The sequence below is a fragment of the Lutjanus erythropterus genome, chromosome 21 (assembly GCF_056507025.1).
Source record: "Lutjanus erythropterus isolate fLutEry1 chromosome 21, fLutEry1.hap2, whole genome shotgun sequence".
NCBI lineage: Eukaryota > Metazoa > Chordata > Actinopteri > Lutjaniformes > Lutjanidae > Lutjanus > Lutjanus erythropterus.
The window spans coordinates 8,740,206-8,763,700 of NC_139337.1; the positions used below are offsets into that span (position 1 = coordinate 8,740,206).

Genomic DNA, 23,495 nt, shown 5'->3' on the forward strand with positions numbered 1-23,495 from the left:
ATGGGATCAGCAGCCCCATTACAAGACCCTGACTCTATCCAGACTTAGACCAGACTTATAGAGACTCCCCTCCACACTGAGGACTCCAGGGAGCTGCTAATCAGCAAACCAAACAACCCTCAGTCGGCCCAGAAACAAGTCCGCAGCAGCACCTTCCATGTAAACACCATTTTGTGTGTTTCTCCATTACGGCCGGTCTGGAGGTACAGGCTCTCTGAGAAAAGGGGCCATAAATCTCACTCAGCCTGATATGTGGCCGAGTCGCTCATGATTAAAAACACCACTCTGAAAATGTCATGAGCCAGCCAGGAGAGGTAGAAGCTGGAGGCACAGCCAAAGCTACCAGATATTTTTTTAAAATTCAGTTTGGTTGGCAAAACAAATTTGGACTTCTGCAGTAAATATCAAAAAACACTGACGCTGCTGAGATAAATGAAGACTTTTCCCAACCCAAATCTCCTCTCACCCCTGTAATGCAATTTCAGGGAGGGGGATTACTTTAGTAAACTTCAGGGGTGTCAGTCTGTAAAAGCTGCAATGAAGCCTCACACAATCAGACTCACACAGCTTTAAAAAGCTGCTCGACCACCCTAAACAATTTTATTGATGTGGCTTCCATTGGTGCTCCTGAGTGTCCCATTATACTGTATTTTGAGGAGGTTTTTGCACCCAGATAAAATAAAGAATTCTGAGGGTTAACACTGAAAACTTGAAAACTGAACAGGCACAATATGTTGTCCATAAATAGCTTTAAGATAAACCTGTGTATTTGCCCTGAGTTGTGCTTGTTTGCACATGTGTTAAGAAGATTTCTAATAAGTGTGTGTGTGTATATAGAATGCATTAAAAGAGGATCAAAGATGTCATCTGTTATACTTCACACATTTTTCCTCCTTGTTAAGACCAAATGCCTACATCACTTATAAAGCAATTCTATTGTATTCTATTGCCTCAAGCAGCCAGCCTCATGCAGAGATGAAAAGAGCGGCTGGTCAACACAGAGACAATGGACAGAGTTTGGTCTCGTCCAGCTGCACCTCTATGTCCACACCCAGGCCAGTTTGAATACAGGAAATACAGTACTGATTTGGTTTTATACCGGGTTTGGCTCCTTGGTTAGCCATGCAGCTAGCTAATGGCACTACTGTTGGCAGCAGTTAGCGGTTAACAACTTTAGCAATGAGTAAAGCTATCTATTCATCAGGAAACCCCATTAACTTCTTTGGAAACATGTAAAGCTATCGGTCCATCAAGACCCGTAAATCACCTCTGTACTCTATTCCCTATCAGTCTCTGAGGCTGTGTTTGATCCCGGTCCAGTCGTGCTCACTGGGAGGCTGTTGAGCTCTGTTCCACTGCTTGCTAACAACAGCTACAGTGTGCAACAGTGAGCAATTAGCTACTTTAGCAGCAAGTAAAGCTATCTGTCTATCAGGTAACTCTGTAAATTACCAAGATTTAAAGCTGAGCAGCTGGAGGACATCAGAGGGAAACAAGAAAATATTTTATCCATAAAATATGATCCAGTTTTGCCCAAATCAATGCATAAAGTCAGAAAGTTTTGCTTTTGTACAACAAAATTAGTATATGCCCCTGTGTGAGGGGGGTGGAGGTGGACCAGGTCAAGCCACTTGGATGAAGAGGACGTTTAGCAAGCTAACATCTACTAACTCCACACCCCCAGCATTTTTTTTTTCAAACTTGTATTTTTCAGGCCTAACTGATGCTGACTCCGGTGACAACACTTCAGACAGTTTATCAAATTTCATGCAGCTTCCTCTGGAGCCACAAAAGTCTTAATACAACTTATTTTATAACTACTACAAGGAACTTTCATAGAGTATTGTTTTGGAGGCCCCTATGGATAAAACTAATAGTGTTTTCTCCAACACCCACAAAATATAACATCAAAAATAAAATGATCTTATTGAAAATGTCCTCCTTCCCTTTAGCTGGCTAACATACTACTCACTGTAACTCTGCCTGGGAAAATGTAAACACAGACAACTTTAATCTGATTTCACAGAGAATCAGACATCAGGAATAATTAAATAAAAATGGCCATTCTTCTCATGGATGGTCTTGCTTGCTTATGTGGGTCATATAAGAGGCATCAGTATTAAACTGAGACTTTCATAAATTGTTAAAACTCCTATACCAAATGAGTTTCCCTTTACATGCACGTGTGTGAACAACAAGCTGATAGTCCCTTACAGTACAGGTGTAATATGTAGCATGTAAACATCAATTTATTATAATGACAGTAATTTACCACAATAGTTATATGGAGAGAAGATCATAGCTGAGAAGACTAATAGCTTATATCAGCCTCTACACTAGAATTTTCACACTAGGGAACCATGTCTTTGCAGAAGAGCTGTTAGATCAATTTATAGCATAGAGAGTTTGCTTCCTCTATCTCTAAACAAGCCTTAACTGTCACACATTTAATTGTCACAGCCAATATGTGCGTGGAAACTGGAGGCTGATGAGTGAGTGCATGAATTTCAGTTTCTGGCAGGTCAGACGCCGTCTGACTCATGGAGCTCATTGCACTGCGCTTTCCAGACAGCACGTACACAAAATCCATATCGCAAACATTTCAGCCACAAGAACGACGTCTTCCTCTGCTATGAACACAAACATTCTCACTTCAGTTGCTCTTTTCAGCAAAGATGACGAATGCAAACTTCCACCAGACTCCCCAACTTTTTCTGGACCTTTGATGATTTATTGGGAAAAACAGAAAGTTATTTGGTGTGTGAGATGAGAGGAGGGCTGCTGGAGCAGTGATATGGTGCTCTGGTGTGAGGCCTGTGCTGTTCAATGGACAGAGACATTTTTGGTTATAAGCTGCCCGCTGGGAACTGCCACCGAGTACATATGCTAATCTTGAAACAGCTCACAGACACAAAACTCCATTTCTGATCAGGTACATACACAAACAGCACGTATGAGGTCAGAGTGATTCACATGCAACAAGTCAAAGCATATCAGAGAGACGTACTTTCCATATTGCAGAGCGACAAAGGCAAAAACAGAAGAAAAGAACTGCTCAGCATGACAGGAGGAACTTTTATTAGGGATGTTGTAGAAAAAGTGTGTACAGGATCCTAAGAAACAGATGGTATTGTGATGTGCAGAATCTGTGTTTTGGGTATGCATCACTCTGATCAGTCACGCAGTATTGTAAAAGCACATGAGGTTTTCATAGAGATTTGAGACAGGGGATGATGAGAGGGAAGCAGGCGTGTAGAAAATCAAAGTTTTTTTTTTTTTTTTCCAGTATGTATGTAGCACCCATGGTGGGAATATCTCATGTAATTGGGCAACAAGCTGTCCTATGTTAATAAAGGCAAAAAGCCCCCAAAGAAATCTATATTAAAAAAAACTACTTAGTTAGTGAAGCAACTCACAACACATAGGTCACTTGAGGTTTGTAACTCATGTGTCACATGAAAGTCACATGACAAGTTATCCTATGTTGTCACATGATTTCTGTCATGTTATGTATGTAAACTACAATATTTTCATGAACCTAACCAAGTAGTTTTCTAACATAAATTTAACCAAACTGCAACGATGTTACAAAGTAAACCATGTGGGTTATGTCACATGACTTACAGAACGTTGTTACAGTCTGGTAAGCCTGTCACTGCCGTTACCCTCCATCAGTAATATATGTTGTTTTGGGAGTAATTAGCAATCGACCTATTATGTTACCTATTAGTTGATCTGTGTAGGTGATCTATTTTTTACATTACATACCAAGTGGTTGGACTTCACAGAGATTTGGCAGGATTGTGTGGTGGCACCAGAAGAGATTGCTTCACATCTCAAAACACGAAAAGGGTGACGGTCCCCCAGTGTAAGGATGGCTTAAGCTTCCAGAGTTTCTTGCACTTGTGGATGGAGGCAATGAAAGTTCTCAACCGAGGTCCAAAGTTTCAATTTCTCACGGCAATGGCACAATTTGACCTCACAGTAAATGTCTATAGAATGATGAAATATGCAAGTAACTTCTCAGCAATTGCACAGCGCTTGAAGTACTGAAGCCTTGATCATGTGCTGAAAAGCATGAACATTTTTTGAGTTTGAGTTTCTTCTTTTACAGTTATCTGGACACACGTATTTCCATTCATAAAACGTTGTCGAATCTATAGGACTGACTCTAAATTGTGCCGTCATGCTGAGGTGGAAGCAGGTTCTCACTCTGCAGACTTTTTAGTTGGATAGACCAGGGTCACACCTAAAGTTTAGGTGTAACTGTCATAAGCTTTCATCCCATTACATATAGACTAACAGTTAACTTAAAGGAAGTTAGGAGGATGAGTCGGAAAGATTTTTTTTTTTCCTTTCTTATTTCAGGAGTTACTTAAAGAAAGTGAGGAAAATAACAGAATGATTGAACAGAGGAAAACCTCTCTTCTAGAAATTATATTTCTACACTACTAAATTGTTTTCCCAATTTCAGTGGGGAGTCAAATATAATTACTACCAGGATTATGTTCACAGGAAATGTTTTGTTGTTGTTGTTGTTGTTTTTGAGTGTATGAAGTCTATGCCGCACCAAAGTCATGGGGAAGTGGCTGCAGTGGATTGTGGGGTTTTCAGCGTAGAACCTTGACACACACTAGCTTGTATGGTTTGATTTAGACAACAAAAGCGCTTTTGTCAAGGTGAAGAGAACATGTCTCATGCACTTTGGATTTTTTTTTGTCTTAAACCAAGACCATGATCTTTTCCTAACCATAACCAAGTTCTACTAGTGCTTTAGAGTGGACACTATTGCCAAATATTTTTGAGAAAAACAAATGAAATATGCTGTCAGTGAACACTTTACTGATATATTCAGTATTGACAGCTTTGACAACTTGCCAGAGAGGTTAATTAACAACATTTCCTCATTATGTTAATAGAAATCATAATCCAGGCAGCATTTTGTTCCAGGGGAACTTAGCATTAGGCAAAGATCAGCAATTGCCTTAGGTGCCAAGCTACCAAGTGCCCATAAATTGGCTCATAAATGTACGGTTAAGAAAGTTTTGTTTTTGCCTTATGCTAATGAATTATTTACTCAAAACTCAAAAATTTATCACAGTACTGGAACTGTGTGCATGTTGACAGCACTGATATCAGTTTCAAGCTACAAAGATAATGGTCAGCAAGGTTTAAGGCAAAGCAACGCCACTCATGTCTGAATCAAGGCCATTCAGCGAAGTGTGAGCGCGAGCTTGATCAAGTTGCTCAAAAGCACTGCAGCTTGAAACCAGTCTCTATGTAAACCAATGATCATATCACCACCCTGCCCTAAAATGAGGGGGTAACTGGGGACCTCCTGATCTGCAGTCAAATGCTCTGCTCCCTAACACTGTTCCCAGGCCTCACTGGGGAGACAGTCTGAGTCAGATACTCATGGGTCTGATCTCTGCTACTTGACTAAATTCCACATGACAAAGACAATTTGGGCCAACAGGCTTTAGGGAAGCGGGCAGGAAATTCAACCCTTCTTGTCAACCTGCATCTGCTCTGTTAGAATAAGACAGTAAAACCCAAAACCAACTCCAGTGTGTTTTCCTGTGCTGACAAGTCCTTGTACAAAGTTGAAAACAAAAGCAGACTTTCTTTATTAAGATCAATAAAAGTATTATTACTGTTAATACAAATATGATGCCACAACATAAACAAAAATCTAAGGCTGACCAGAGAAAAGCCTTCTCACACAAGATGTGATTATTAGGGAGTTAGAAGTAGTGGGTGAGTTAGTAATGTTTTCTTTTTTTTCATTTGTGTGTTTCTGCTGCTTCCTGTAGGCGAATGAAAGCATCTCAACACTTATTAATAATTTACAGTTCAAATCTGTGCCAAAAGATAGAGAACAGCTTGTTCCTTGTATCCAAACATTCCAGACCCAGAATTTCAGTCCAATATACCAACATGTGGTTTCTAAACATTTGCACGGGTAGCATGAAGGAAGTCCGCAGGGTAGTCGCTGCAGATTGTCAAATTAATTTGCCCTTAATGTTCAAATGGCTGGCAGAAACCATTCCATGAGAAAAAACAATAAATCAAGCTGAGTATGTGAAAATGTTTTGCTTTGATCAAAGCCGTGATTGTGAGCCAAAGCAAGTACTCTGAGAGTGATCATGGTTGCGGGAAGATGAGAATGTGGTAGGGGAGTGTTCTGGGATTTCCACAGTGCTTTGGGGTGGATTGTATCTTTATGGATCTGATGAAAAACAGGAGGAGGGAATGACAGACTTTCTGTAGCTGTGGCCAAGAGGATGCCTCTCTCCTTCTCTCTCTCATACACACTCACATAAACAAGCTAGGACCAGTTTCATCATTATTTATGAACACTTAACAACTATTCATTGTGTTGCCTTACTTGCTAACTCCATGGAGCATTGTGTGACACTTGGTGAGTAATTCTCTGCGTGTGCAGCAAAAATAATTCTGTTTTGTCATTTCATTGAGCTCAGGGCTGCCCTAATTTGAACTTTAATAAACAATAACACAAGTTTTCAGAAATTTTTGCAGTTGTTCCATTGTTGTAAGAGAAGCGAGTATTTCAACTTAGCATGTTTCCTTAATTTCTAATCACATGTCACTGTCAGTAGGTGTTTGTTTTTGGCCTGTGGTCCACCATTATGTTTCAGTTTTGTGCCTCTATGGGAAAAAGTCTGGGCACCCCTGATCTAACTGCTAGATTCTCAAATTATGGTACTAGTGCCACTTGCGGTACTTGAGCTCCTTCAAGTGGTGCAATGAGGAATCTCCTAAAATTTTAAAACTCAGATAAATTAATTTAAAAACATATAATCAAAATACTACAACTTGTCAAATGAAGATCACTAAAATGTCATTTGAAATAAGCTTTGTCTTTCCTGTTATAGTTTTGGAGACAGGTCAGTGCAGCTGTGGCTGAAAACAGTTAACAATAAAAAATTTTGTATTTAATGTTAGGCATTCTGGCAGTACTAGAAGAGCCTAATATATTCTGAGGTGGTACAGGATTTTAAAAAGTCTGAGAAACACTTATCTAGCACACCCATGCAGTGAGATCATTTGAACTGATACCGGTGTAAATCAGTTTGCTTCAATAACTTTTTTGAAGCAAGTCCAATATTTTTGATATTTGGGAAGTGACTTATTGCATAAGCTTTTCTATGATTATTTTAACAGGACAGAGAGACATGGTGTTTGCAATCTGCAAGCTCACTGCTAGATGGCACTAAATTCAACACACTGGTCCTTTCAATTTTATGACTGTAGAAGAGTTGATATTACTTGTTAGAAGGATTATATCTGCGCCATGTTCACATTATGTATTTATGAGTGTGCTCATTGCCCTTATTATCATGAAAACAATTAACCTGTACTGTCTGTATGCACACACCAATGCTCTCATGTTCTTTGTATATGTGCATTAGCATGTGTGAATAAACACCTGTCTACCTGCCTGCCTGTCTGCATCTAAACATACGTGTTTCCAACCACATGTGGTTGACAGCATGTGGTCTGCGTGTGCGTCTGACTGCTCCCCTCACATGTGCTTTGAAGCAGATCAACTTCACAGGTGACCTCCCTGTGGAAGACAATGAGACGGATCGGCGTAGGGGCGAGAGAGGGTGGAGGCCTCTTACAAAGGGACTAATGAAGTGGGTGGAGGAGTCGAGGGGTTGTTTGCAGGTCCACTGGGATGAAGAGCGTGGAGACAAAGAGATGCTAAACACCCCCAACCCTTTGTGGACTTATCATGCCTGGGAGGAGGCATTGCCCTTGGCCAGTTTGACCCCCTTTTGACATGTCATACACAATGTAAACGCACCACAGGGGGTCGCACTGACTAATGAGAGACGCAGAGAAGAGGAGGTGACATAAAGATGAATGTGAGTCTTTTCTTTTTTTTGTACTTTTATAGTTAAATCATTTCATTGAGATGTTCTTAATTGGAATACACATGAAAACATGAGTAATTATGCTAATTATACTGAGATATAATCATTGTGCTACTGTGGTGAGCTTTTAGAGCCTAAACTCTTTCCCTTTTTCTTAATTACACTCTTTGTTTGACTGTTCCACATTTTTGTTTTTGTGAAGAAATACTGTGCAAGTTCACTACACGTACTGACATGCAGGAAGCTCCGTGTTTTTTGGAGGAAAAAAAGTGCATTTTATCAAAATTGGCTCTGAAAAACAGCTGTGTCAAAGTCAATGTCAAGGTGGAAGTCCACTTTATTATCCCACAAGGGGATATTCATGTGGCCATGGACATCTCATTTAAAAATGCAGAACACAGTGATTAAAAACACAGAGGAACACTGCTGTACACAACAGATGTGCAAACACACAACCAAAATATCCTGAGCAATGCTGAAAATATAAAATATTTACACCAGGACCAAAAAAAATATACATTTAATATCTATCTTTCATTTAATTTAATTGCTGTTGGCACAAATAATTTGCTGTACCTTGTTGCTTTAATTTTCTGCTGCAGAAATCTGCTGTTTGACCTGCTACTCCCTGATTTCAGGTGGGTAGGATCATTAAGGATCTGATCAGCCTTTTTTTAAAATAAGGTCATTATACAGCTGTGCTGCAGATACCTGATTAACCCCAGTGATCCTGCTTGCTGTCTTGATCATACGCTGCAGTTGGGCATGATCTCGGACACGCATGTTTTCAAAGATACAAACAAGGCTGAACAACAGAAAGTTTAGCAAAACAGCTATATACTGTATAACATCTGGGGGATACAATAGTCTGCTTTGAAGTACCTCAATTTCCTAAGAAGGAACATCCTCCGTTCTTGTAATCTCCTAGATTTACTCGATGCACATTTGTGAAGTCTTAAATGGTCATCAGTTTAGACTCCAAGATGTTTCTAGGTCGAGACCCACTCAGCTAATTCTCCTTTAATCTTTGTGGAGGCAACTATTGTCCTCTTCTTCCAAAAATCTATAACCATCTCTTCTGTTTTCTTTCCACTGGCCTCAAGAAAATGATCTGCACACCACAGAACAAAACCCTGTGTCTCTCTCTCAAAACCCTCCAATGATGAATTGCCAGATTTTAAAAATAATAAAGTGAGACTGAAACTACACATAGTTTCTCTTGGTTTTCGTTCCTGTTCAGATAGATGGAGACTAGGGATGATAATGATTTATCGATGATACATTAATTGCTGTTTAGAATTTGGTCAATCAAATAAAACTGAGACAATCTACTATCAAATAAAGATCTGAAATATAATTAATTTTTATGAGCATGCTCCACATAGTCCAGTGTCTATATATGTTTCACAGGCCGTGTAATGCCGTCAGAGAATATGCAATTTGTTGCTGTAGAAATAAAACTTTGACAAGGACAAAAACATATTTGGCATTATTTGGTATTAGTAAAATTCTTATGTTTTTATAGCGATTAATAAAATTGATTGATTATTAACATTACAAATGTCCGATTAAGGACAGAGCTCACAATTTGCACAGTAATGGAGACTAAAAAAACAAGCACAAGAAGAAGTGAACAGAGGAAAGATATATAATGACAGTGTAAAGGTCGACTTTATCAACTTTATTGTGACATATACCATCACACAGGTAACATACAGTGAGATTTAGTCTCTGCATTTAACCCTTCTGCATTTAGAGCAGTGGGCAGAGTCCAGGGACCAACTCCAGTTCTGCACCAGCACCTTGCATAATGATCGTGTAATGATTCTAAGTTTAACTTTCTCTTTATGCTGAGTTTACAAAGAAACTTCTGTGGGGCTGCAGTGAATTAACAACTTGTTAAACTCAGCTTTGAGAGTAAATCAGTTTGTTCATTAATGTCACAAGGGATGACCACTGAAGACCTCAAGATCTGATTTGCTTAATTAAATCATTTGCTGAATTTCAGGGCTCTATTTGTAACTTGGCAAAGGGAGATAGTATTGTCGGGGACGGTAAGTGAGACAGGGGTACTGTGAGCACCAACTTTTTCTTTGTTTCTGACAAAAGACAAGACAAGGAAAGGTCAGATGACTCTGTCAACTCTGCAATCAAATTTCCTGCTAACACTTCCTGTCTCTGCAACATCTCATCCACAAGGCTATCACTCAGAGCAGTCCCACTGAACAGTATTTATGTCAACACTACATAAATATTTAAGCATTTACATAAACAAACTGTGCATTAAGAGTCCTCTGAGAAATTTGATGTTGGCAAAGATGCCATATGTCCGATACCGACAGGCAGACACATAATTCTGCTAAATGTCTTTCTGCTGAGTGTCTTCCGTATTAACTCAGACGACACCAAGAGTCAGTGCAAACAAACTCTGGCTCCCTTCCCATGCTCCCTGTCACAGGGTTATGGCCATCCACCATTCGAGTCTATTCCTCCACGTCAGAAAGTGCTAATGACTTTGTTTCCAAATCAAGACCTCACTGCTCCTGTGTTGCTTTAAGTGTGACACAAGTGACCTGCAGAAGTGATCTCAGCCGCCCAGCTCAGGAAGTAATAAAGCGGTCAACAAACTCACACACACGCTCTGTCTCAAACACACACACACACAACGCCACATGATTCAGCTGTCTAGCTATGGCTTTATTGGGATCCTGGCAGAAGTAATAATAGGAATAGTACTGGTAGCACATTCCCAGCAGTGCTGAGTGGAGACTTTTACCACTCCAAGCACTTCACACTTCATTACCAAAACACTGTCTTCACCATTTAACAGTGCCGGCCGTTGCAATAATTAGCTATAAGAAGCCCTGGATGATATTATGACAGTATGAGTGTTTTTATGACTAATATTCCCAGAGACTGTGAACTGAACGCCCACTCCCCAGCAGTTTAAACACCCACCCTGGGCACTCCCTCTACAAGCGTGAGTGTGATTAAGAGTTGACATAACTAATAGCCTCTCCACTAACTCAGGTAGAGAGAAGGCAGTTCATGGTCTCATGAGGGGCCGGTGGGTTTAAAAGTGCTTTCAGTGTGCTAATGATGAGCTTGCTATCCCAACATCCTCGCTGCCGAGTGTGTACTCAACTCTGGAGCTACTTTGAGAGCCATGATGCAAGGTTGGAGTGGTTGTGGATGGTTGTTGAAGAAGGGTTGAGTGTTGCTATGAAGGGCCACCATGATATAAACACATTCATGCTCTCTTCTATATTCCTACCAAGAGAATTGTAAATTCACCCAGATAGGTCCATTGGAGCAACGGTGCTTTGTAGGGCTGTCCCCTGAAAGTCAAAGATTTGAATCATCAGTCGGCTGAGATTCTTCCAGTCGTGCAGCTATTTTTACTTCCTCTCAGTCAGTGTGCATTACAATAACAGGATAAAACAGATAGAAGCTTATAAAAATGCACACAGACAACATTTCAACAAGGAATTATAAATAAGGGGAATCATAAATATAATATATAATATCTTTATATTAGGTGGTGCACTTGTTTAAAAGATCTTTGTCTCGATTTGCACTGATGATTAACTGATGAGAGAAGGTGAAACGAGTGCTTGGTAAACATGTTGCAGCTCTTGTTTTGGATGGCACAGCAGGCTGTAAACTTTACAAATCGATCGCACCGTGATGTTAGAAGAGAAGAGTGATAGAGATAGAGCACAGGTGACGCACTGCAGCAGCCACTTCACCAGAACACACAGGGCGGGTAATGTTTGTATGTTTGCTTGTTAATAGAGTTAGAGTAAGATACATTAACATTGCGTACAACATACATTACGTTAACCAAAAACCAGACTCCTTTTTCAAAAGACCACCCTCAGCTTCATTCAAACTCGACAGAAACAAAATAAAACAAACTAAAAAAAGTCTTGGCTCATCTTTCCATTGTTCCAACAATCACAACTCTGATTTTGTTGAAATTAATCCTTAATTCACGGCATGAAGGAGTGCAGAGCATTCAGGGCAGGTGATGCCGGACAGTGGGGGAGAGAAGCATCGCTGGCAGGCTGATTTTCTCTGACTGTGTGAAAATCTGATGTTTTCACATCACAGAACGACAAAGAAAGGCATTAAAATGCGAGCCTTACCAGTAAAACATACTCATGTTCTGTAGGCTGAATTGAAAAAAGGAATAATTTATGAATATTTGTTTGTATGGTCAAATCTCATTGATTGAAAAAATAAATTTAGTAGGGGACAGGCCTAGTGCTTTGCATAAATAGCAATATGTAGCACATTGCTACAGGGGTATGCATGCTTTCTTTTTTAAATCAGAGTTAAATAAATCTTCAGGTCTTATTCAGTGTTGGCTGAGAGGATAAGCCTTTCATGACGAGTGTGTCATGACGATGGATAGTGTCATGGAACTGCAAAGGGGGAAAGTTATTCAGAGAGTCCTAAAAATGGAGATGTCATCACCTCTTCCTAAAGCCAAATGTAAGACGGAGGAAGAAAAAGAAACAAAGAGAAAAATCGTGGCCTGTTTCCTGGCAGTTTGGTGAGGAATGGAGGGTGTTTCCTACATTCATTCTGCTCTGTCGTTTTGTTTTTGTAGCCCATTAGCTAACAGTCTGTGGACCCAAAGCTGGATTACCAGCCAGCCCCCGAGGGCCCCAGTAGGTTCACTCAGGTCCTGCCTTATTATTTCATTTCATGACCCTGTCTTGTAGAGGTTGCCTCCCAAGAAACGCTGTCAGCACAAAGCTTCAGGGACAAAGTGAGGGCCCTCTGTTAAAGTCTAGTTTATTATTTTATTTTATCTCATGCTGCATATTGTGTGCATATTCTCAGATTCCAACAAAGTGACTGATGCACAGAAAGTCCTGGAGGCAACAGGGTACATACAAAATTCACAGACAATGATAGTGGGGGGTCATTGATTGATGTAAATCTTTGCCTTGGGGTAAATCCAGCATGCAGAGACCAACACAGGGTCAAGGCCCTGTTAGTGAAACTAACTTTTCAAGGCTACCAATAAGTCAAGCAGGGGTTATTCTACTGGATACATATGTAGTCCTGGGCCTTGTCAGCATGTAGGAGAAACTAACATGGCTATGAAAGTCAGCAAAAGTGCAAAAGGCCCTATCTAAAGCTAGTCTAGTTTGTCTGTAGAAACATGGTAGAGGACCTGCAGCCTCTGTAGATTTAAAGGGCTCATTTTTATTCTCACTCTTATTTCCAGACAATAAAAACCAACTTATGAATATTATATTCCACTTCTGTCATATTCTGCCAATAAATCCTGTACACTGGGAACTTTAAAGCTAAAACTGTTACAACAAAGTTATGACAAGATTGTAATAATATTACCAAAAGGGAGAGGGAAAAGGAGGCAGACAGAGCCAACGTGAGATGGTTTAACCATTAGACAAGACCAATCAGCAGATGCACACTGCCACTGTTATCAACTCTGTGATTCCTCCGATATCTAAGCCCCTAGATCGTACTGCATCACCTGCTTACCGCTGAAGTGAGAGATTGAAGAGGTAGTTCTGGACCAGAGACTGTTAGAGAGAGAGAGGGGGCAGATGAGAATGATAAGTATCAGTGCCACCTATCAGACCTAGCTGCACGTGGTTCCAAACCTAAACCTGGTAGTTTATCTATAATTGGCAATCACTGCCTTGGAAGTCACCCAAACCCACTGGGGGAGCCCCAAGATGGGGTGGCAGTCCACCTCTTAAGTCTGAGATGGAGATCTTAAAAAGAAAAGAAAATGCTGAAAGAATACTTCATACACTGTATCAGAACAAGTGCTTATGAGAACTAATGTCTTAATTGAGCAATATTGTGTTTTTTAAGAGTTTGGAGACATTTTGCAATCATGTTAACCTCCATGTCTTGTTTTCAGTGTGTGACTGTGCATCTCCTCTTCTGTACTGACTTTTATATGGCCTTGGCTGGCGGCAGGGAGCCTCCTCAGTGGCAGACCACTAAGCCAAATTGATTAAATGAAGGCCCTCCTCTTCGAAGGTGTCCACCCCACACCACCATCCCCCACCCACGCACAGGCAATCTCTCTAATGGCCTCCCAGCAACCCTGCACTGCTTCAAGGACCAAGGGAGCAGAGATTCAAGGACCACAGGACCAGGTCAGGACAATTCATCACCACATCACATTGGTCTTTTATAGGGACAGAAGCACCGGAAAGTGGTTTGTTTTGGCTGCAGTTGAAAAGTGGATGGAAAAAATTGTCACAGTGTAAATGGCAAAATGACAAGTTATCTGTAGACATTTTGGTTTGATCTGTCCATTGGCAGGGGGTCAGTCTTGAAAGTATCATTGCAATCACTGTGATCTTCTGTTAGTGTTTTAAAGCCACTCCACGTCAATGTCAGTGTAGTTTTAACCTCTGTCAATAGCACTTAAGCATCTCCCATTTCTTGATTGTGTATCCTGAGCGACTGCAATTGAGCCTGTAAAAACCTAAGAATAAAAACCCCTCACAGAGAAGGAACAGTCATATAAAAGTAGTAATCTAGGAAAGTCAAGTTCAAGGAAAACACACCAAGTCAATGCCCAAAAAAGGGTTTCTGTGATATGATGAATACCCTTTTCACACATTTAAGTGTGTGTTGGGATGTAATTCCACTGATCCTTGGAAATGTCCTTATGGCCATGAACATATTATATCATCAAAAGTCTGCTTGTCGGATGGTTGAATATCTTTGGAAACATTCTCCCCCCACCCTTTTCACCGTGTGATTGGTCAGCCATCTGAGTACCCAGGGTATCCAAAAAAGTACACACTGGTTCTCTTCCAGCATAATCTGACCCTTAAACACTGTCCACCGACTTGAACAGACTCTGACCACTGATCATATCTTTGTAACCTCAGCACTTGTTTCTCTTTCTGTTTGGTCACAGGCAACCCTGTCTCTCTGCCTGGATTGTGTTCAGCGTTTCTTTTAAACAATTAAGGCTGTGCCTAAAGATTATTTTTGAAACAACCTGGAGCCATATGCAAGTAAGACGATCACTGGCAGTGTATTTATGCATCAGTGTGAGCCAAAGAAAATACTTTTTTTTGTTTTTCTGTTGACTGAAATGAATTACAGACACTCTTAAATGTTAGTTTTAGCCATTTCTGTCTCATATGTGGGTGATAAAGTGAACAGAAAGTACAAAAACGGCAGAATAACACCATCAGATGATGCATGGTGTAAAGTCAGCAGCAGTGCAGACATCAATTTTAACAAAAGGGTGATGAAGAGACTTCTCGAAAATCTATCTTACGTGACTTCTACTAAAAGAAACATGTTAGTAGAACATGTTTCACATGATGATAATCCTCATATATCGTGTCTGGGTGCTGACAGAAAGTACACAGGATGATGCTGGAGGACAGGTCGCTCGGTGCTTCACTTCCAGGACTCGCGTGGAGCAATTTGTCCTGCTGTGATAAGTCACGTCCAGTTTGTAAAGCTAAAGAGGGCCAACCTGTCCCATTTCTGTCTAAAACACTACCACACTTCAGATGAGTGTGACAAAGCTCTCTGCAGCTTGTTCTCTGGGTGTATCCACACCCTGACCAAGCATAGCAGATAGCGACGTGTCAAGGTATGATATGCAAATTGACGTCTTTTTGAAATCAATGACATCGATTATAGCGACAAATCGCCCTGCCCAAGAAACAATACATTCATATTATGCACTGGATTCACATGGAGATGGTTGGGGTGGATGGTGGTCATACAAAGTGCAGGTCTTAAACACCAGGGTCTGGGCTTTGTAAGCAGACTTCTGCAACAAAAGTGCTTTGGTTAAAGAAATACTGTCATTTTGGGTAGGTTTAGGTAATAAATGCATTTTGGGAGGAGTTGGGGTAAGATAATGATTTCGGGTAGGTTTAAAAAGTAGAAGCACTTTGGGTCAGGTTAGGGAAAGATCATCACTAAGAGCAGATAGTGTATTGCAAGATTGCCTAGTTTGGTGGACAACAACTTAAAAATACTGTCTGTGACACTGCCATGTGTGTTAATTGACAATAAGTCCTTATTATATTAAAAGAAATATTTTTCGGTCTGTATTATGTTTTCCTTTGATCCCTGGCTCCTCCAGTCCACATGTCGAAAAAGACAAGACACTGAACCGCAGATTGCCCCCTATGTGGTGTGTGAATGCGTATGATTATGTCAATCCATGAGTGCGATGAGTAGTTGTAAAGGTGCCTTAAGCAATTGATAGACTAGAAAAGCACTATATAAATGGAAGTCTGTTTAGTTCTATACAAACATACAGGGGCTGCCACAGCTGGAAGAAGCAGAGGAAAAGCCATTACTAATTTACTTTATCAATTGGCCCCATAATATTTTTCTTCCATTAATTAGAGCCTTAAAGAGGTATTACATCATTACATCATTACATCAGACTTGTTATACCATTTCTGTCACCCAGGAGTGTATGTCCATACTTGAGAGACTGTCAAGAAACTGTTTAAACACTGGGAAAGTTTGACAAACGGCAACTTGACTGCCAGTAATATACAGTCAACTCTGGGTCAGATAAAAGAACCCCTGTGAAACTCTTTGAGCAACAAAGAACAAAACATTCAATTCCGGAGCTACAAGCACCATTAAGATCCAGTGTTAATTTAAAGTTTCAGACATTTTCTCTTACTTCTGAAAGATTAGAATTTAGTGGTGAGTAGAGGCAGAGGCAGCTCCGGCGTCCATATAATTACGGGAAAATTACATTCATTATTGTAATTTACATCTCATCTCCAATCCAATTATTAACAGTTTGACCTGCACGGCACATGTTAGCATGGAAATCTAAAACGGGCTCCCAAGACGGAGGCAAGGGAGGGGTGGAGGACAGAAAGAAAGCGAGAGGGAGAGTGTGGGACTTTGGGAGTTGTAGGAGGGGAAAAAACAATCAATATGGCTCTAAAAGATGATGATTTTAAATAGCCATAATTCTCTGCCTCAGAGCACAGCTGCCAAGGGCGCCGCTGCAACACTTTGATGTCTGATATGCAATATTGCTGCCAGTAATTTGCTCATCTGCATCTCTGGAGGGACTATTGCCTGTCTGTCTTGTTCATCTGCCTGACCATGTGTATGTGTTGCCAGTCAGTCTGCCTGTCTGTCCGGCTGGCTCCCTATCTCTTAAATTTTGTATTCACTAAACACATAACACTTTCGAGGTACTTTTGGAGTGGAAATTGGACTTGGAAGTGGGGAAGAGCCAGCGTGCATTAAACATAGTCTCCAAGGGACAAACATATCCAGTAAACAATGCCATCTCACTTGTATCTTGTTGGTACTGCACTGCACTTATGTAAACTACCTCAAAACAAAACATCATATTGGCCGTACCTGCCTGATCAGTCACAGGTCCAGCCTCTGTTTCTATTTCCTCCCTATCTCCTTCACTGTCATTATCTCTGAGAAATTGCTATAGGTATACCAATCAGACAGTGTGTAGGAAGCAATCAGTTCGTCTGTTTTGCTGCAATCGTGTCATTATATTCCTTGAATGCAAAACGTACAATTTAAAGAGAATGCAAGTAAAATGAGAATGTGTGGGTGGGTGGGCATAGGACAGGGCCTTCAGAAGCATGAAATGCTGCTGCTATGAAAAATTGAAGTCCTAGTATGAGCTAAAGATCAAACAATTTTTAATTCATTAAGTCATTATTTTTATTTATTTTTATCTTCATTATTAACCCAACCTCAGTATGAAGTAGGGGTGTCAATCAAGTTTTATCACAGTATTATATTGATTCTTTGGACAACGATACAGCATTTGCAGATATCACAAAACCTTCCACAATACGATTTCGATTTGATTCGATTCAGGGGTCTGTGATCAATATGAGCTGATATCATCTGCCCATTTAGCACAGTCAGTTACATATTGACTGGGAGAGCTCAGTGTAACAGCTGTCTTGACAGTCACAAATATAATCAGTCGGTAACAGGTTTGAATGGGGAGGAAGAGGAGTTAAAAGAGACAGTCATCCAGTCACAGTCACTCTGGTTGACTAGTTGATCACTACCTCCACAAGGTAAGCAATAAAGTCACGATGCTTTTCTCTGACTCACAGTTAATCCCTGCTGTGAGATTTTAACTCCAGAGTTTTGTCGCTGTGGCCCAGCAGCAGCAGCAGTCATCCCAGAAGTTGTAACATAACACCTGTAATTCTTAACTTGCTTTAAGAACAACAAATTAGGAGCTAACAGGCCTAAAATACAGTGATATAAATGTGTATGACACCCATTATTTATTGTCAGGTATATTCACTTGCAGGTAGTCTTTTAGACAAGAGCAACACTAACCACCCGATCTGATGTCGGTAACAGAGCTGAGGATGAGGAGTAAAAAAACAGGAGAAGAGGAACCAGACTTCCTAAAGCAACAAAGTTGTTTCAGCAAAGAAGAAATTCAACTAAGTTAAATCTTCACAAATAAACTGTTTGAGACGTGGTGAAATGTGAAGCTATATTAAACATGACAATATGGATTGATGTTTTCATTTCATTGAATCGATCCGGATTGATGGATCATTACCCCCCTTGTATTAAGTCAAATTCAAAGCTGTAAAGGCAGCAGGATGGTATCAAAGAGCACACTGTCACACTCCAACATAAAGATAGATATGTCACCATGAACACAGATAGATGGATTGCTTAATCAGCTGAAATCAGAGGGAAATTAGTCTTGAACATATGCAGTAACAGAATAGGATAGTGTATACAAACAGTACACTGTCCAACACACATAAACACTTCTCTCAAATACACACACACATACACACATACACAGACTACCACCATCAAATTGCACACTGTCTTTATATAAACTACTTGCAGTTAACATATCGAAGATAAATGGGGAAAAAAGCAGCAATCAGCAGGGGATCAAAACAATCATGTGCCATATTACATTTAGCGATGGTAAAAGTGGTAGTTCCTTTTATTTTAGTTTGCTGCATATTGTGATTTTATACCATGAAAAGCTGGTGTTAGGGTTTGGCTGTATGTTCATGCCCATGACCAAAATGTTATTTACTAAATAGCAACACCAAATACAAAATGATGTGTCCTTCATTATCCAGCACTGGAACCTCCTTAGGGATAAGCCTGCTGTTTGAGGATCATATTGTCTACATCCACTGCACATAAACTAGTGTGGGACACACCATAATAAGGTGAACCCTCCATGCAAACATGCACCAAGAAGCAGAGAGGACAGGGTGTGAAGTTAGGGGCCAAACTGGTATCAAGCCTGGGACACAGACAGGACAGACACTTCCAACAAAAGCCTTAAATCTAGTTATGTGTTATAGAAGGAGGGTGTTTTAAGTCACCCTTCCATCACATATGAACAGTACTGCTGCATCTTTGTCTGTACGAGTGATGAAAGACGCCAACATATCTCTCAGAAATCAAGTCAATGCTTCAAACGTAGGTTTGTTTGAAGCAAGCTGACAGCAGGTCAGAGAGCTTCAAACAAACCTGCCTCTCACACTGAGCTACTGGTTTACTTTCAGATTGCCATTGCTCTGGAACAATTTCAATAAATCTCCACAGTCTAACAGGCAGGTTGAGTGACGCTGGCAAGCGCTTTTATGTTAGGGCAGGGGTGTAAAGTCTACTGCTCATTCATGTGCATGTGTGAGTGAGTCCATGCCCGTATGTGAGTTCTGGTTTGAATGTCTTAGATGTCCTTTGAAGTTTAAGACAGCTCTGCATCAGCTCACTGGTTCCACTTCATGGGACGTGAATATGTGGACATAAGCAACATCTGAGTCACTGACTTGTGTGCCAGTTTCTGGTTGTGTGTGCTGTCTGTGAGTGTGTGCATGTCCACCTTGCTCTGGCATGTGTGCTCCTACTCATGCATGACTGAGTATCCAACTGTGTCTCAATTCCTTCCGTTGTCTCAGTTTCTACCTGTCTGTCTAAGTCAGTACATCGCCATTCCCTGGACACACACTGCAGAGTCTTGACAGACACTCAACACACCTAAAGCATGTCAAGTAAAACAGATGCTGGCCAGAGGAGAAAAAGTTTACTTCACTGCATCTTGGTATTGTTTCAGTCATGTTCCCTCTGTCCAGTTACAAGTTACAAGTTGGTCTTCATACCATTAAGAAGAAAAAAATATGTTAAATTCATGCATCAGTCCAGAATGTGGCTTTACTCGTTATCTACTTCTTGTAGTAACTTTTAGCTTTTAGATGTCTGCTTTCATGTCTTTGATCTTTAAAGTCTTGCATTTTGAATCCTACTGGTGGCGCAAATTATGTGCTCATTCTTGAAAAAGCACAGTTAAGGCCTACAAGTGGCAATTTTCATTGAAATAAATGTCTGTGAAGTTACCATTTTTTGCTGAATGAGGTGACACAGTTGTGATTTAGCCTGTGGTCGACTGCTGACAGTATTACAACTAAGTATGTAAATAATACAAAATACAACAAAATATCATCTGTGGCATTCCTGGCAGTCTGACATTTAATACATTTAACTGGCATTGAACTTTTATTATGAAGTAGTCACAGGAAATGCATTGTGTTTGTCACTCAGCTTGCCATCATCAAAAATGTATTTACAAAACTAAACAATTTTCAGCATTGTTTTGAAAGTGAATCAGTCTGAAGTACTGCAGGGAGTAATGGGAGACAAGAAGCCACAGTAAGCTGTTACATCAGACCTGGGAAAAATGTGGCCTGGGAGCCAGATGTGACCCCCTGAAAATTTTCATGTTGTCCGCAAGGCCATCATGGAAATACCAAAAGTTAAAAAATCTAGCAAAGACAGTCTACAGCATTTTGTTTGCCATATTTTTCTGTGTACCTTTAAAATTTCTTCAGAAAACTATGATAATAACTTTCTTTTAAGTCTGAGTATTGCACTATTACTGACAATGTAATAATATTTTCTGTTGGACTTACTGGATCGCAGAGCAGTCGGGGTGACCTCAATCTCACTGTTGGCCTGGTATGGCTGGAAGGCCGATGCTGAACTCATGTCACTGGTGAAGGGTTCAGGACTCTGCGTACCCGTGGAGCTGGCACTGGTACCATCACCTCCATTGTGAGGATCCTGCTCTTCATATACTGCTACCAGCTGGAGAGAGAGAGAAAAACATCCTTGTGTATTAGTGGGTGAGAAACACAAATGTTGCCAGTATCTACATATGTAGTAAATATGTGTTTGCATGTTTAATGTTTTTGTGAATGTAGGCATGTGTATGTCTATGAAGTAGTAGGCTATAAAAAGGGAGAAGTACAGTGGACTCTATTTTAAAGGGGCAGTTCACCCCCAAATCAAAAATACATATTTTGCCTCTGGCCTGTAGTGCTATTTATCCATCCACGTTTTGGAGATATCAGCCACAGAGATGTGTGCCTTCAGATATAATAGGACAAATAGCACTCAACTCAAAAGCAATGTCTCTTTCCCAAAATCATGACCCAAATACTACAACAGAATCTACTGGGACTATTTACTTTCTGCTGTAGAATCTAGTGGAACTACTTTCTTTCTACAAGACAGAAATGATATCCTACATGAAACAACAAGGTCTGCGGATTATCTTAAGTAATCGCGGCATTATTTTTGGAAAGAGTTATTGGTGTTGAATTTTTCAAATATATTTTTTTGGTGCTTTGAGCACCACAGGCAGAGCGCACTACAGGCCAGAGTAAAAAAACAAACAATATTTTTAACAATATTGCAAAACAACCATGTCAGCAATATTTTAAAATAATCTCTCTCTATCTGTGTCTCTCTTTCTCTACAGTCTAATCTTGCAACATCTGCAGTCATGTAGCGCAGGGTGTTCTGGGTTGCCAGGTTTGGCTCCCACAGCGAGCAGCTGCTCCATTCCCACAAAGGTGATACGTTGCCACGTTTCCCAGGCCAGATAGGGAGAACTCCCCCCAGCATCCCGTAATTATCAGAGTCGAACACACACTGCTCATCACTACAGCCAGATTGCCCACTTAACAAGAGAGACAGCAGCAGCCTGGATTATGGTGTGAGAGAAACACTAGACTCTGTTTCCTCTTTTGCCGGGATAAAGAAAATTAGATCAGCCAATGCTGATTGACAACATACGAGTCAAGGCTTACTCTTAGGCTCCTGGACTCAGACACATGCAAACAGAGACAGAGAGAGAAAGAAAGAGAGTAATCAAAGCATACAACCTGTAGTGGTGGAGTGGAGGTAACAGTGCCAAGTGGTTTTCATTGCCAGCACAACCTGTTACTAAACCTCTCACAAGAAGATTAACCTCTTATTCCATCCATACACAGCAATCATACAGCCACAGCCTGATTCAAGCCATGCTATACACAACAATAATATGTATATTACAGACTTGAGATGAGTTTCTTCTCGTGTCTTTGTGCTACCTGCAAATCTATGTAAAGAAAAGCCATGGATGTGGAGAGAGCAAGCAACAAAGAAAATATTAGTCGCCGCTGGGAGCAAACAGCTTTCGTGTATCCTGCATCGTATTTGTCTGAAGGTAAAAATAGCACAAGTGTTTTTCTATGTATTTGCTGTTTTTCATCACCCCAACGCACGGAAATCTGCATATAAACAAGTTTAGAAGCCCCTGCTCTTCTTTTTGATTTAATTCATATGCAGAGGATGATGCTTAAGTGTGTATGTGTTTGTGTATCCGCGACTGAATTTATGCCTCTCTGTGAGTATGCCCATGTGGTTTACTGTTGCCGTAATTCACGGGGACATCTCTCACGCTGGCTTTGCACAATTAAAGCAGGCTGCGTTTTTTATTTTATTTTTATTTTTTTTCGTAAGATGTTTCCTCGCATCCCGACGCCGTCTCCGAGACGTACTCTATCACTGCAGGCTTCACCCATTTCGCTCTAATCACGTTCCATTCCGATCTGGAAATTACATTCCTCAGGTTGTAGGGGTTTATCACAAATTTGCTCAGTGCACCAGAGAGGCAATCAAAGAGGAGAGAGATCGGGTGCTATGAAATAAGAAGGCCTTAATATTAGAAATCAGGCAGTTTGAGGAGGTAATTTGCAGAAGGTTTGCTTATTGGTAAATACACGTGTTAAGACATGAAAAGATCCTTTGCTTTGTGTTTAAGGGCAAACACAATTAGTGGGTAAAATGAATGTATTAATATTGATACATTTGGCAAGTGCTGTTGGGTAATCTTCCTTATTTCAACATATTATACTTTGATATCTGGTTTCTTTATGAGATGTTAAAACTTATTTCACGAATTGAAGAAAAGGATAAAATTATGTTTCGTCTGAAAAGTTTCGTGGTGATACAGATGAAAGGACCAGCTATGTGGATGCCAAGGCGGCTGTGAACACAGACTAGAGTGAAGGGTTGTCCCAAGAGGTATTTACGCTGCCCGAGAGCATGTACGAGCCAATGAATCATTAGTGACAAAGTAATCAGGCCTCCCATTCATATGGTGCTGGGAGTATTTAGCAACCCGACAAGCCCTCTGCCTGCCAGCTGCCCATTTAGAGAAGTGGTGAATACTGTTGTTGGTGTTGCGGCGAGGCGTGATTCATTTTTAAATACATT

General features: G+C 40.5%; 1 protein-coding gene across 2 annotated transcripts in view; it reads right to left on the reverse strand.

Moving 5' to 3' along the window:
* The window catches only part of LOC146307270 (partitioning defective 3 homolog), a 474,057-nt gene that overhangs the window by 305,151 nt on the left and 145,411 nt on the right, over positions 1-23,495 (reverse strand). For both annotated transcript variants that reach the window (XM_084746851.1, XM_084746850.1), the window contains exon 3: positions 20,864-21,038. In XM_084746851.1, the coding sequence (XP_084602977.1) occupies positions 20,864-21,038 (175 nt within the window). The remainder of the gene's footprint in view (positions 1-20,863; positions 21,039-23,495) is intronic.